The 14,446-nt window shown below is 35.3% G+C and overlaps 1 protein-coding gene across 19 annotated transcripts in view; it reads left to right on the top strand.

Annotated features, from left to right (window-relative positions):
• Positions 1 to 2,312: 2,312 nt before the first annotated feature.
• LOC145789295 (ubiquitin C-terminal hydrolase 12-like) overlaps positions 2,313 to 14,446 on the top strand; it is a 40,829-nt gene continuing 28,695 nt past the window's right edge. For 11 of the 19 annotated variants that reach the window (XR_014357971.1, XR_014357972.1, XR_014357970.1 and 8 more), the window contains exons 1-7: positions 2,314 to 2,898; positions 3,147 to 3,412; positions 3,488 to 3,706; positions 3,799 to 3,907; positions 3,996 to 4,111; positions 4,373 to 4,471; positions 13,463 to 13,572. Coding sequence is in view for 16 of the 19 variants with exons in the window: in XM_082911496.1 (XP_082767622.1) it covers positions 3,200 to 3,412; positions 3,488 to 3,706; positions 3,799 to 3,907; positions 3,996 to 4,111; positions 4,373 to 4,471; positions 13,463 to 13,572 (866 nt within the window). In the remaining 3 variants the exon portion in view is untranslated. The other 8 variants (XM_082911498.1, XM_082911493.1, XM_082911492.1 and 5 more) reach the window with 2 other exon arrangements.

Here is a 14,446-nt window from a genome sequence, read left to right as displayed (position 1 = left end):
ACGTTAGAGTGTCACATTTGGAAAAAGTACACTAAAGAGTTTTTAATTTTTTTAGAGTGTCACATCATACCCGCCACATTGGAGTGTCACATGTCACATTTGAAAAAAATATACTAAAAGGGTTTATTTTTTTTTTGAGTGTCACATGTCACATTTGGAAAAAAAAATACACTAAAAAGTTTTTTTTTTAAGAGTGTCACATCATACTCGCCACGTTGTCACACTTGGGAAAAGTACACTTAAGAGTTTTTCTTTTTTTAGAGTGTCATATTATAGCTGTCACGTTGTCACATTTAGAAAAAGTACACATGTCACATTATTACATTTGAAAAAAGTACACTACGAAATTTTTAATTTTTTTTTAGTGTCACATCATACCTGTCATGTTATCACATTTGGACAAAGTACACTAAGGAATTTTTAAGTTTTTTGGAGTAAAAGTCTTGAAGTGTTAAATCATACCTGTCACGTTGTCACATTTGAAAAAAATACACTACGAAATTTTTAGTTTTTTTAAAATGTCACATCGTTGGAGTGTCACATTAATACCTGCCACATTGAAATATTACATCATACTTGTCACATTAATAAAAGGATATAGTTGTCTACCAAAACACTACTAAAATAAAAAAAAAATAGGACTACACGGAAAGAAATTTTTCACTAATAGGACTTAATAGACCAATAGAAAAAACGGAATTTGGGGATGCTGTTGCGCGGGGTGCGCAGTAGCACCTGTTGTACGGCGAAATAGACTCATTTTGGGGCTCATTTTGATAATCCGAACCGTTAGCATACCTGCAAAAAATCAAGTTAATCGGATATCGTTTACCTATTCATCCACTCACATTTGTATTCATTTTAATACTTTAAATCACAATTATTATTTATTTTTGTAGATAGAAATGTGAATGGATGAATCGGTAAACGATATCCGATTAACTTGATTTTTTACAAGCATGTTCTACTTGATATATTCTAAAATGTGAACGGTTCAGATTATCAAAATGAACCCTGAAATGGGCCCATTTCGCTGCACAACAGATGCTGCTGCGCACCCCGCGCAACAGCATCCCCAATCACGAAAAAACGTAAGACTAATTGGAATATTTGGTTGCAATCTCCTATTTTTAGAAGTTTATGTAACATTAAAAAATAAAATTCTATTATATCAAAACATTTTGAAGGTTGTTAATTTTTATTTTAAAAAAAATTGAAAATACTAAAATATTAATATGATTATAGGGTTTGAAAATATGTAGGAGTTAATTTAGGAACATAAATTTAAAAATTAGAGAGTGTCTATATATGGTATAAATTTTTATGGGGTTAATTTTGAAAATACAAATTTAGGTGATATTAAATATTAAAATAAATTTAATTAAAAAAGTTAATTTAAGAACATATATTTAAAAAACTAGAGAGTATCTATACATGGTATAAATTTTTCATGTAGTTAATTTAGGAACATATAAATTTAGCTGATATTAATAATATTAAAATAAACTTAATCAACGAATCATTTTACGACATGTCTTTTTTGTCTTTTTACAATAATTCAAAAATTTTGAAAAATTATGTTGAGAAGTTGGAGCTTCCATAGCCTTTTCATTAAAAATTCCATTTTCCTTAAAAGGAACCTAACCATCCACTCTAAGACATTTGGGATGTTTGATTTTGGCTAAAACAGTTAATAAAGATGAAAAAATAAAAAATAAAAAATAAAATTAAAATAGTTAATAAGATAAAATATTACATCTTACATAGTAATTAATTACTTTTTCTTTTATAATCATCTATTCAACTATAAAAAAAAATTACAAATCATCTCAATAACACAATTTTTTTTATCACATAAATAATTAAAAAAATTAAAAAAAAAAACCCACTAAAACAGCTAAATTTGTAAACAAGCAAATCTAAATTAAAGACAACCTACCTAGCCCTAATGGGAAGGTCATTTTGGCCAATTTAAATTTAAATGTAAAGTACGGCAGAAACATAGGTTGCATTGCAGCCATATTTGACCTTGACTTGGGTTCTCGTGTTTTCGCTGTAGATGACTTGCGTGATATCTAGTACGATGTAATTACCTGTGATACACGGTTGTTTTTCAAATGGGTGTGTACAGTGTGTCCTTTTTCAAAAAGTAGCCGTGTCTTATTCATTGACTCCCAAGTCTTCTTCATTGACTTGGAGTCTTCTTCATTGACTCCCAAGTCTCCCTATTTTTAAAAAAATTAAATTAAAAAAAAAATAAAAAAAATATGACAATCTAAGTATAAGAAGTGGGATGGCAAACAGAACTCAGAAAAACGAAAAACAACAAACAAAAATCTTTTATCCTTCAAATTTTGGCCATCCATCCATTATGGTCACAAAATATATTATTATTATGCTACCAAAATCAATTCAACTTCTCCATGTGTTCGTGGTTGTGTTATTGTTAAACTACATACCTGTTCTTGGACTTTCCTCGGGAGGAGTTGAAGCTGCTAATAAAATCAGGTGCATAGAGAGGGAGAAACAAGCTCTCCTCAAGTTTAAAGAAGCTGCCATAGATCATTATGGTATTCTCTCTTCTTGGGGGAATGAAGAAGATAAGAAAGACTGTTGCAAATGGAGTGGAGTCCATTGCAACAACCACAGTGGTCATGTAACCATGCTCGATCTTCATGTACCAGAGAATCTTTCCTATTCCTATGGTCTGAGAGGTGAGATGAGTCCTTCATTGCTTGAATTGCAGCATTTGAAGTACTTAGATCTTAGCGGAAATTCGTTTGAAGGGCGCATCCCAGAGTCAATTGCTTCCTTGAGCAGATTACAAGTCCTCAACCTCAATTTCAATCACTTTGGTGGTCCGATTCCTCATCAGCTTGGGAACCTTTCCAACTTAAGGTATCTTGATCTCTCTTTTAATGATCTAGAAGGTCCGATTCCTGATGCTTTTGGGAACATGATATCCCTTGTACATCTCAATCTCTCTGTTAATCACCTAGAAGGTGGCATTCCAAAGTCGTTCGTCAATCTAAGTCGTTAGACAGATAAAGTTTTGTGCAAACTGGTATCTTATACTTCTTTGTTTCTTTTTAGGTTTAAAGCCTATTACTGGTTTGATGCTAATTGAGATGCTTTTCATTCTGCAGACACACAACACCAGTTCAATGCACGAGAAAGTGATTGGGGTTTCACTTCTTTCATGCCTCTTAGTGAACTGTATGACCCCAGTAGAGGTTATCTGGTGAATGATACTATTGTAGTAGAAGCTGATGTTGCTGTCCGTAGGGTAACTGATTACTGGTCACATGACTCGAAAAAGGAGACTGGCTATGTAGGTCTTAAAAATCAAGGAGCTACTTGTTACATGAACTCTCTCCTCCAGACATTGTACCATATTCCTTATTTCAGAAAGGTTTGCCTTTTCATTCAACTTGTCTGATTGATTTTATTTTATGAGGAAATGCCTTATTTGGGTCACTTTATTCAGGCTGTGTATCATATGCCAACAACTGAGAATGATATGCCGTCAGGGAGCATCCCTTTGGCTTTGCAGAGTTTATTCTATAAGCTCCAGTACAGTGACACTAGTGTAGCAACAAAAGAGTTGACGAAGTCTTTCGGATGGGATACATATGATTCTTTCATGCAGCATGACGTGCAAGAACTTAACAGAGTGCTTTGTGAAAAGCTTGAAGATAAAATGAAGGTATAGTGATTTAATAGCATCATGGACTTCATAGTCTGTATTTAGTGCTAGGAGGTTGATTATTATACTTGACTCTGGTTTTACTGGCTCAGGGAACTGTTGTGGAGGGTACAATACAGCAGTTATTTGAAGGTCACCATATGAACTATATAGAATGCATCAATGTGGACTACAAATCAACAAGAAAGGAATCATTTTATGGTACTTGTTTTAACTTACAGTTATACCACTGTGTTATTTGAGATATATATCTGTAAGCTTTACTGACTTATATGTATTTTGAGTGTAGATCTTCAGCTTGATGTCAAGGGCTGTCGTGATGTTTATGCTTCTTTCGACAAATATGTGGAGGTGGAACGTCTCGAGGGTGATAACAAATACCATGCTGAACAATATGGGTTACAGGTTGGATGCTTTGAAACCCTGTGATTTGAATTTCACTCTAAATAATTTCCAAGATAGCTTTACCTGGATCAACCATTTTGTATGCCGGTCTGAACAAAGCCGAAGTGCTTTATTAAGTTGATATTAAATTTTCATTGCAATTGAGTTGTCCATTTTGTCATTATCATTGACAAGCATTTTGTTCTTTTTTGGATCCAATTGCCGGACGCAATGCTATGGTTCTGTCTCATAAAGAAATGCTGTAATTCTTGACCTTTCCAGGATGCAAGGAAGGGTGTCCTGTTCATTGATTTCCCCCCTGTCCTTCAACTTCAGTTAAAACGGTTTGAATATGATTTTATGCGGGATACCATGGTAAAGGTTAGTATTAAAAAATCTGTATTTTGCTTTGTGACTTGTTTTTTTATTTATGATTGTGTATGGTATGCATTGTCTGTTCAATCCGATCACTGTTAGTGTTGTACAATTATGCAGCATATCAGCTAAATTCAATAATAAAATAAAAATGGTATGCTTCATTTTACAATTTGTGTAGCTCTGTTCTACTAGATATGTATGCCTGTTGCCATGGACAACTTTCTATTTTTTAACAAAACTAGAATTAAGCTACATTTTGTAAATGTAACAATTTCATTCTTTTTTTTTTTTTTGGATTCATATAAGATATTACAATGAAGCCCAATGATTAACAATTATAATGATAATGATCAAATACAACATATAATCAATACAAAGAAACTCCCAAAGTGGGAGAGAAAGCCCCAATTAATACACGGGGAATAAGATCCATATGCAAGTGGGGAGATTTGAACCACTGACCTCCTAGTGAGGTGTAGGAGTTCTGGCCAATTTCATTCTCATCAGCAAAAAGGACAAAAAGAAAAAAATGATGGCCTTGTTTGGTTTCACTCTCAAAACACAATTTTTGAAAAAAAATTTCAAAATTTTGTTTGGTTAGAAATTTTTTGAATTTTTTTTCCAAAATCACTTTCTCTCTCTTGTACATCAATCAATCACCTTTTTTCTCTCCTCTCTCATCCTCAATCACTTTTTCTCTCACACACATCTACTCAACTACAACAAAATATCAAATCATCCCAAACTTCCATTATCTTAAACTATTTTCAAAATATACAACCAAACAAACCAAAAAAATTTCTAAACTCTCTCCCAATTTTTTTTTTTAAAAATTTATCTCCCAAAACCAAACCAAACACACTCGATATTCTTTATGGTGCACAATCCTTATTCCCTTAACACACCCAAGAGACACTGCATGCATGGAAGGTTTAAAAATTCCATTGGAGACGTTCTGTCTTTAAAGGTCTGCATTGCCTCATGGTTAAGTCATTTTAAATGTGATGTTTGCTACAAGGTGCTCTAGATTAACAATCTTTCTACCCTACTGGTCTTATTTTGCCCTAGCTTATGCATTATGTTTGTTGAGCAGGCTGGAATGCAGATTTGCATCATCAATTGCTGCACAAGCAGATGCAATGTCCTCTTCCTTATCAATTTGAAATTTTTTCCTTTTTTCTCGGGAGCTGTACTGATATTTTGAATGTTTTGGTATCACACAATTTGTTTTTCCCATTTGGTCTTTTCCTTCACTGTTTGTGGATGGTGAGAAATAAGAGCGTGATTAATAGAGAAGCTAAAACTGGTGGTTTTTATTTATCAAAAAGGAAAAAGAAAAAGAAAAAATAAGCTAAAACTGATGCTTTACAGTGTTTTTTGTTCTTCAAGCTTGGAAAACTTTTGAAGTTGTGTGTCTAATTATTGCCAATGTGGAAATTTTGATGGTATTTGATGCAAGATTCTATTCTTGACTTTGAATCAGGCACCCAGGCCTAAGTGTAAGTCATGCCTCGAGTGCATCTAGGAGCTTGTTTTCATAAGAAATATAGAGGGTGAATTCTTTTGACATTGAGGGATGTGTTCATTTTTGTGTTACATTATTTGTTTATGATCATGTAGTGATACCTTGTTTTCTTTTATTGGATAGTTTGAAACTGGGATTTTTTTGTCGCTAGTTCGAAGATTTTGACACTCTTGGATTATTTGTGATTGTAGCAAAGGTTAGAGGGCATAGATGAGTCGTTGGCTTGATCATGGTTAGCTTCTGGAAAGTTCCCCAGATCATTTCCACTTCTAGGGAGGGTCAGTTGCGACATTTACAAATCTATGTTTGATGTTTGGTTCTGAACTCCCTTAGGAATTAGTGTTATGTTACATTATTTTATTGTATTTGAATGAAATATTTATATTATAATATAATAACTATATAAAATTATAAATTTTGTGTAAAGAAAAGAAAATATGTATAGTGCAGTGAGTTGTTTTTTCTTTTTGAATTTTGTGGAGCCAAAGGATTTATACTAGATATTAAATTCACAAACTATATACGCCCGTGTCTTTATATTATACTGAGCAATACCTTTGCAATATATATAAATACGTGTCAAAAGAGATATACAAAGATATATGGAGACAGAAAGTAATATATGTGACATGAATAAGGGCTCTATAACAAACAAGAGCTGCAGGACAATGTGGAGAAAATGAAGAGGTGTTGCTGTGGAGCGGACTGGCGGTGCTGTGGTGGCATGGAAAGGTGGCTGCAAGATTTCAAAGACAAAAAAATTGCCCATTTTAATCAGCTGAACTTAGGACTTCGGTTTTTTAGAAGGGGGAGAATTCTTGTGTTGTGAGTACATGTTCTTGAACTACAATATAATCTTAGTGCCCATAGATTGGCTGAGAAAAAAATAAATAAATTAATACACGTACTATATGCATATATTTAAGCTGAGTTGTTTGAGACTATTTCCCAATCAAACCCTGCCCAAATTCAAACTGTGGTGCGGATTTACAGCCAAGCTTAGCTTGAGGTTGATAGATAGTGGTCCAAGCACAACTGAAATTTGAGTTTAGCTTGGGTCATTGCCATTTGAACCCACCCAAGTTCAAATGCTATTTACATCTGATGCCCAATCTCTCTCTCTCTCTCTCTCTCTCTCTCTCTCATTGAACCAAAGGAATAGCAGGAAGCCATGTACAATTCATGACTCTGAAAAATGCTTTTCTAATAAAATTTCACATTGTGTATATTATATTGTAGGACCAAACGTAGCTGTTCAGCCTTTTGCCTATGACAATACCTGGAGTCTCACAGAAAAATTGATTTGAATAGATTGTTCATTCAACCAATTGAGAAAATCGTGTCCTTGCTGTAATAAATTGAGTTGGGGTTATAAACTTATTGTTGAAGCCTCCATGAAAAAACTTAGAAAATATGAGGAAGAAGAACTCCGAAAATATGAGGAAGAAGGAATATATTTCTGTTATATTCAAAACTTCTTATTTTACAAGACCAAATGACACTCCTTATATAGGAGATATTACAAACATCATTATAACCCATTATATGCCACTTACATATTATATATTACCACTATTTACCACTATGATATTATATACATGCCACTATCTACCACCAACACCACTATCATATTCTATACATGCCACTATCTACCACCAACACCACTATCATATTATATACATGCCACTATCTTATTATATGCATTAACACAAATTTCCAGCACTCCCCCTCAAGCTGGTTTGAAGATATCTTCCATAGCCAGCTTGCTAGTCAGTTTATCAAATTGCTTCTTGTGTAGTCCCTTCGTTAGCACATCAGCTAATTGTTCACCTGTTGGAAGGTAGGTCATACAGATTATGCCAGCATTGATTTTCTCCTTGATGAAATGTTTATCCACTTCTATATGTTTTGTGCGATCATGTAGAACTGGATTATGAGCTATAGATATAGCTGCTTTGTTGTCACAATAGACCTTCATAGGTGTCGGGTGAGAAAGCTTTAATTCTTCAAGAATTCTTTTAATCCACATTACTTCACAGATTCCATGGGCAACAGCTCTGAACTCTGTTTCTGCACTACTTCTAGCTACCACATTCTGTTTTTTACTCCGCCATGTAACTAGGTTCCCACCTACAAAGGAGCAGTATCCGGATGTTGATCTCCTGTCTGTAACACTTCCTGCCCAGTCTGCATCTGTGTATACTTCAACTTGAAGATGTCCATGTTTCTTGAACAGTAAGCCTCTCCCTGGAGTTCCTTTCAAATATCTTAAGATCTTATAAACGGCCTCAAAATGCTCTGTCCCTGGTGAGTACATGAACTGACTTACCATGCTGACTGCAAAGGCAATATCAGGCCGCGTATGAGACAAGTAAATCAATTTCCCGACAAGTCGCTGATATTGTTCCCTCTCTTTGACTTCTTCAGCCTTAGCAGCTTGTAACTTCAAGCTAGGCTCGATCGGAGTCTCCACCATCTTACAACCAAGCATACCTGTTTCTCCAAGGAGATCAAGAACATATTTTCTCTGATTAACGAATATACCTTCCTTGGATCTTGCAAATTTCATTCCGAGGAAATACTTGAGGGCTCCCAGATCCTTAATGTGAAATTCTTTTGCGAGTTTGTCTTTGAGGGCTGCTAACTCTGCTTCATCATTACCAGTTAAAATGATGTCATCAACATAAACAATCAAAATTGCAATTTTACTGTTTTTTGAATGTTTATAAAATATTGTGTGATCTGCTTGACTCTGCGAGAAGCCACAACTGATAACTGCCTTCCCAAAGCGTTCAAACCACGCTCTTGGTGATTGTTTGAGTCCGTATAATGACTTGTTCAATCTGCATACTCTGTCGCTTCCAAGTCTCTGCTCAAATCCCGGCGGTAGGCTCATGAACACTTCCTCTTCAAGATCACCATTGAGAAATGCATTTTTAATGTCAAGTTGATGTAGAGGCCAATCTGAATTTACTGCAAGAGATAACAGTACTCTGATGGAATTTATTTTAGCAACAGGAGCAAACGTCTCCTGATAGTCGATCCCATAAGTTTGAGTGAAGCCTTTAGCCACCAGTCTCGCCTTGTATCTCTCAACGCTTCCATCTGCGTTACATTTTATCGTAAACACCCATTTACACCCAACTGTTTTCTTGTCTTTGGGTAGATCAACTATCTCCCAAGTACCACTTCTCCTTAAAGCATTCATCTCCTCCATGATTGCTAATTTCCAATTCGGATCATCCAATGCTTCCTGTATATTCCTTGGAACAAACAAGTGTGAAATCCTAGATGTGAAAGCTCTATGGTTTTTAGACAGTCTTTGATAGGAGAGGTAATTTGCAATAGGATGTTTAATGCAATTTCGGACACCTTTCCTAATTGCTATAGGAACATCAAGGTCGGAAATAGAAGGAATAGGATTACCTAAAATTTCGATGCCAGAACTCGGGTGGACATTCGGGTCATTACGATGGACATTCGGGTCATTATTCCTCAGATGAAATCGCTTCCTAGTATAAACCTGAAGCTCAGGATTTAGATCATTTTGTAGTACTTCTCTCCCTAAACAAGAATCTTCTTGACTAGGCAACCATAGAACTTGGTTCTCCTAAGTGATCATTATCAGACAGATGTGGTTTTTGTGTAGGACAAATGACATTGAGGAGCGGGATAGAAATATCCCAAAAACGGTCTTCTACTCCACTTGTCTCCCCCTGAAGAGAAGTGTTGGGGAAATAGGATTTTGTTTCCACAAATGACACATCCATACTCACATGAAATTTCTTGGTTTGAGGATCGAAACACTTATACCCCTTTTTGTTTGAGGAATAACCCAAAAAAACACATTTTATAGCACGGGGGTCAAGTTTTGAACGAAATTGACTGGGAACATGAACATAGGCAGTACATCCAAAAACTTTGGTGGGTAAATCAGAAAACAACCTCGTGTCAGGAAAAAAATTTTTTAGACAATCGAAAGGTGTTTTGTATGTTAACACCTTTGTAGGCATCCTGTTTATCAAATAAGAGGCTGTTAAAATTGCTTCGCCCCATAAATATTTAGGAACATGCATGTAAAACATTATAGCACGTGCTACTTCAAGTAGATGTTTATTTTTTCGTTCTGCAATGCCATTTTGTTGAGGGGTATCCCGACATGTAGATTGATGAAAAATCCCTTTTTTTTTCCAAAAACTCACCCAACTGCTCATTGAAATATTCTGTTCCATTATCAGAATGTAAAATACCAATTTTGGTTTGAAATTGGTTTTCAATCATATTGTAAAAATTTGTGAATAAATTTTTCACGTCAGATTTTTTATTCATCAAATAAATCCAACATAAGCGGGTATGGTCATCAATAAATGTAACAAACCATCTTTTACCAGAAAGAGTAGTGATTTTAGAAGGGCCCCAAACATCACTATGAATCAAATAAAAAGGTTTGGAAGCCTGGTAAGGTTTTGGCAAATAAGTAGAGCGACGAAATTTTGCAAAAATGCAACTTTCACAATGAAAAGAAGAACAATCAATCCCTTTAAATAATTCTGGAAATAAATATTTCAGATAAAGAAAACTAGGATGTCCTAGCCTATAGTGCCATAGCATTATTTTTTCTCGAACAGAGATTGAACTAGTACTATTAAAGCTCTGAGCTTTTTTATTACTAACAGGTACTTCATCAAAGTAGTAAAGACCTTCAAGCATCCTAGCACGCCCAATCATCATCCCCGAGTTCTGGTCCTGAAATTCACAATGGGATTCAAAAAATGTAACACGACAATTAGAATCCTTAGATAGTTTACTGACAGACAAAAGGTTACAGGCTAAGTTGGGGACGTGAAGAACAGCATTGAGATTAATTTTCTCAGTTAGTTTAATAAATCCTTTTCCTGCAATAGGTGAAAAACTACCATCGGCTATTCTGATTTTGTCATGACCAGAACAAGGGAAATAGGTACTAAATAAATGGGAAAAACTAGTCATGTGATCGGAGGCACCGGAATCTATGATCCACGGAGAGAAGTTTAGGCAAGAGAAGGCTTTAGGATTTCTACCTGTTTGTGCCAACAAAACACTAGGAGTACCGGATGAGGAGTTGGATTTTATCAGCTTTAAGAGTTGATCAATCTGCTCTTTGTTGAAGGGACCTGAATCGGCTTCATTAGCGGTAGGAAAGCCACGATTCTTCTCTCCTTGTTTGCTGCTTTTCCAGTTGACAGGTTTGCCATGGATCTTCCAACACGTTTTGCGTGTATGGCGAGGCTTGTTGCAAAAATCACACCAGACCCGTGGCTTATCATCAAACCTGCGCTGGTAATTTGCAGCCTTGTTGGCCGCAGCATCGCTAATTAAAGCAGAAATTTCAATTGATTCACCAGTACCTTTTTTCTTAAGCATGACGCTCCTTCGGCTCTCTTCCCTTCTGACTTCAGCAAATACTTCGCCAATGGATGGGAGAGGAGGTCTGCCAATAATTCTTCCTCGCACTTCATCGAACTCAATGTTGAGGCCGGCAAGAAACTTGTAAATACGGCTGTCTTCCACAGTTTTCTTGTGGTGGTTGCAGTCGTCAACCGATTTCCATTCGTATGTGTTAAAGATGTCAAGATCCTGCCACAACCTTTTCAACGAATTGAAATATTTGGTGACGGAATCATCTCCTTGACGAATCTCTCCCAACTTCAAAGTTAATTCGAAAACTTGAGATTGATTTCCTAGGTCAGAATACATCTGACTAACATTATCCCACAATTCTTGTGCAGTAGGATAGCACATGTAATTAGAGCTTATATCCTCCTCCATGGAATTGACCAACCATGTCATAACCATGGAGTTTTCAGCGTCCTAACTGTCGAACAGCGGATCATTAACAGCAGGAGCCTTCTTGTCACCAGTGATGTAACCGATCTTTCCTTGCCCACGGATATACATCCGGACAGATTGTGACCAGCGGAGAAAATTATCACCATTTAGGCGGATGGTGGTGATTTGGACAGAGTGAGAGTTGGACGTTTTTACTGGAATGGCAGCGGCAGGGGTTGAAGTGGTTTCAGACGTGACTTCCGACATGGCTATGACGGTTTTAGGGCTGCTGTGTTTTTTGTTGCTCTGATACCAACTTAGAAAAAATGAGGAAGAAGAACTCCGAAAATATGAGGAAGAAGGAATATATTTCTGTTATATTCAAAACTTCTTATTTTACAAGACCAAATGACACTCCTTATATAGGAGATATTACAAACATCATTATAACCCATTATATGCCACTTACATATTATATATTACCACTATCTACCACTATGATATTATATATTACCACTATCTACCACTATGATATTATATACATGCCACTATCTACCACCAACACCACTATCATATTCTATACATGCCACTATCTACCACCAACACCACTATCATATTCTATACATGCCACTATCTACCACCAACACCACTATCATATTATATACATGCCACTATCTTATTATATGCATTAACACAAATTTCCAGCAAAAAATGAAATAACTAGTTAGTCATGAAGGAGCTACATGTTTCAAAGATACTTGTTTTTGAATGATTGGTGAGTCTCAGTCATTTTGAGCTCATTTGCACCAGGCCAAACTAGGTGTGCTTAAAGTGAACATTGAACAAGCTTTTGCCTTGTCATTTCCAATTTCAGCCCTTGTATATTTTAGAGCCCAAATAATTTTTGTTTATAAGATAATGTTAACAGAAGGTCCGAGATTCTTTCCCCCTGATTTAAATACATTCCTTTACTTGATGAAAAACTTTTGGGCTCTGGAAATAATGCTTCAATAGAAAAGCTGTTTAGGGTCCCTAAATAGCTGAATATCAGGTCCTCCAAATATGTGTTCAAATGCCAAGTCTGTAACTTTTGAGTGGAAGTGGATGAGTCTTGTGCCAGCAGCATATGTTTGTCTGATCTATGCACAAAGCCCACAGTATCATTCATCATGTAAGAAACTTAATATCTTGTCATTTGGCATGATCTGATTTTCTTGCTTGATTATGGATAACATGCCTAGCTTTAAAGGGACCCCACCCCACTCTGTGCCTAGTTTATCTAATGGATCATTTATATTTCAATCAGAATCTGTCTTTTTGCTTTTATCATTTTTAGGTTCTAGAATAACCCTTCTTTTTATTTTCTAGTTGTCTTACTGCTTCCTTCCATATGATGCTTTTGGAATGAACTGTATAATTTGAGTTGGGCAAGGTCAACTCTCTCTCATGTACCTCTTCTCTAGAGTTCTGACTGTCTGCTTGATTTTGAGAGCAGACTAGCTCAATGATGAGGGAACTTTTCTTAAACTATTGCTCCCTCCCACTTTAGAATTAGTTGTTTTTGTGAAAGATGTTTACACTAACCGTTTGTCACACACACACACACATAACCTCTTTCATTTAAAACATTACTGAAACATCTTGTTTCATTTGTAAAACAGATAAATGACCGCTATGAGTTCCCTCTACAACTCGATCTTGACAGAGAGGATGGCAGATATTTGTCACCTGAAGCAGATAGGAGTGTTCGCAACTTGTATACCCTTCACAGGTATTTATTCTTTTTTACATTATACCAGTGAGCCTCTCATTAATTTTCTTCCCAGAAAATTTTACTTAATGTATAGCTTTACACAATTTGTTTTGTTGAAATATATGCTCTCTTTAGATAAAATTATATGAAAATGTAAAGTGGCTTTATCTTATGCTAATAGGCCTCTGATTAATTTTCTTTCCAGGAAATCTTTGCATACCTTTACCGCTTTGTTTTGTGAAACATCTGCTCTCTTTAGATAAATTTATATGAAATTGTCAGGTGGCGCTTTTTTTGCATGTTTCCTTACTTCTCTGTTTATTGCTTTTCTTCCAATATATCCAATATGTTGATAACAAATATCAACTTAGAAAATGGTATCTAATTGTAGATCTTTTTTAAAAAAATCCTCATCTTATGTTTGCTAAATTTAAAGGGGAAAGATGTCTTCTCTTCCTGCTTGGTGGTTGGATGATGAGATGAAGAACAAAATTTCGTTTTGTTTCTATCAATGGCCGAAACATTTCTGTTTCCTAGGAAACCATAACGAAATAACAGTGGCATAGCAAAATTTCAATGTTTCCATTGAAATATACCAAAACACAGTGAAACACTAGAGAACATACCGCAACAATGAGTTATTTCGACACCTATTAAGAACATTTAACAATGCTTATTTCTATTTGCCTCTTTTTGTCAAAAGAAAATACTTGAGAATATATAAAAATATTAAATTTATTAGAGAATTTAAGAAACTTAAAAACAAAAGAGAAGAGATAGAAAGGAGAAAATAAACATGCATGATTAAGCCACTTATTTTCCTTCTTTCTTTGTTACTGCAATGTACTTTGTTTTTTCTGTTTTCGTTCCTTTTGCTATCAGAATTTTGCAT

The sequence above is a fragment of the Camellia sinensis genome, unplaced genomic scaffold (genome assembly GCF_055761805.1).
Source record: "Camellia sinensis isolate YWXY unplaced genomic scaffold, ASM5576180v1 Unanchor12, whole genome shotgun sequence".
Classification (NCBI taxonomy): Eukaryota; Viridiplantae; Streptophyta; class Magnoliopsida; order Ericales; family Theaceae; genus Camellia; species Camellia sinensis.
Note: the sequence above shows the minus strand (reverse complement) of the source record. Positions and strands in the feature narration are given on the sequence as shown.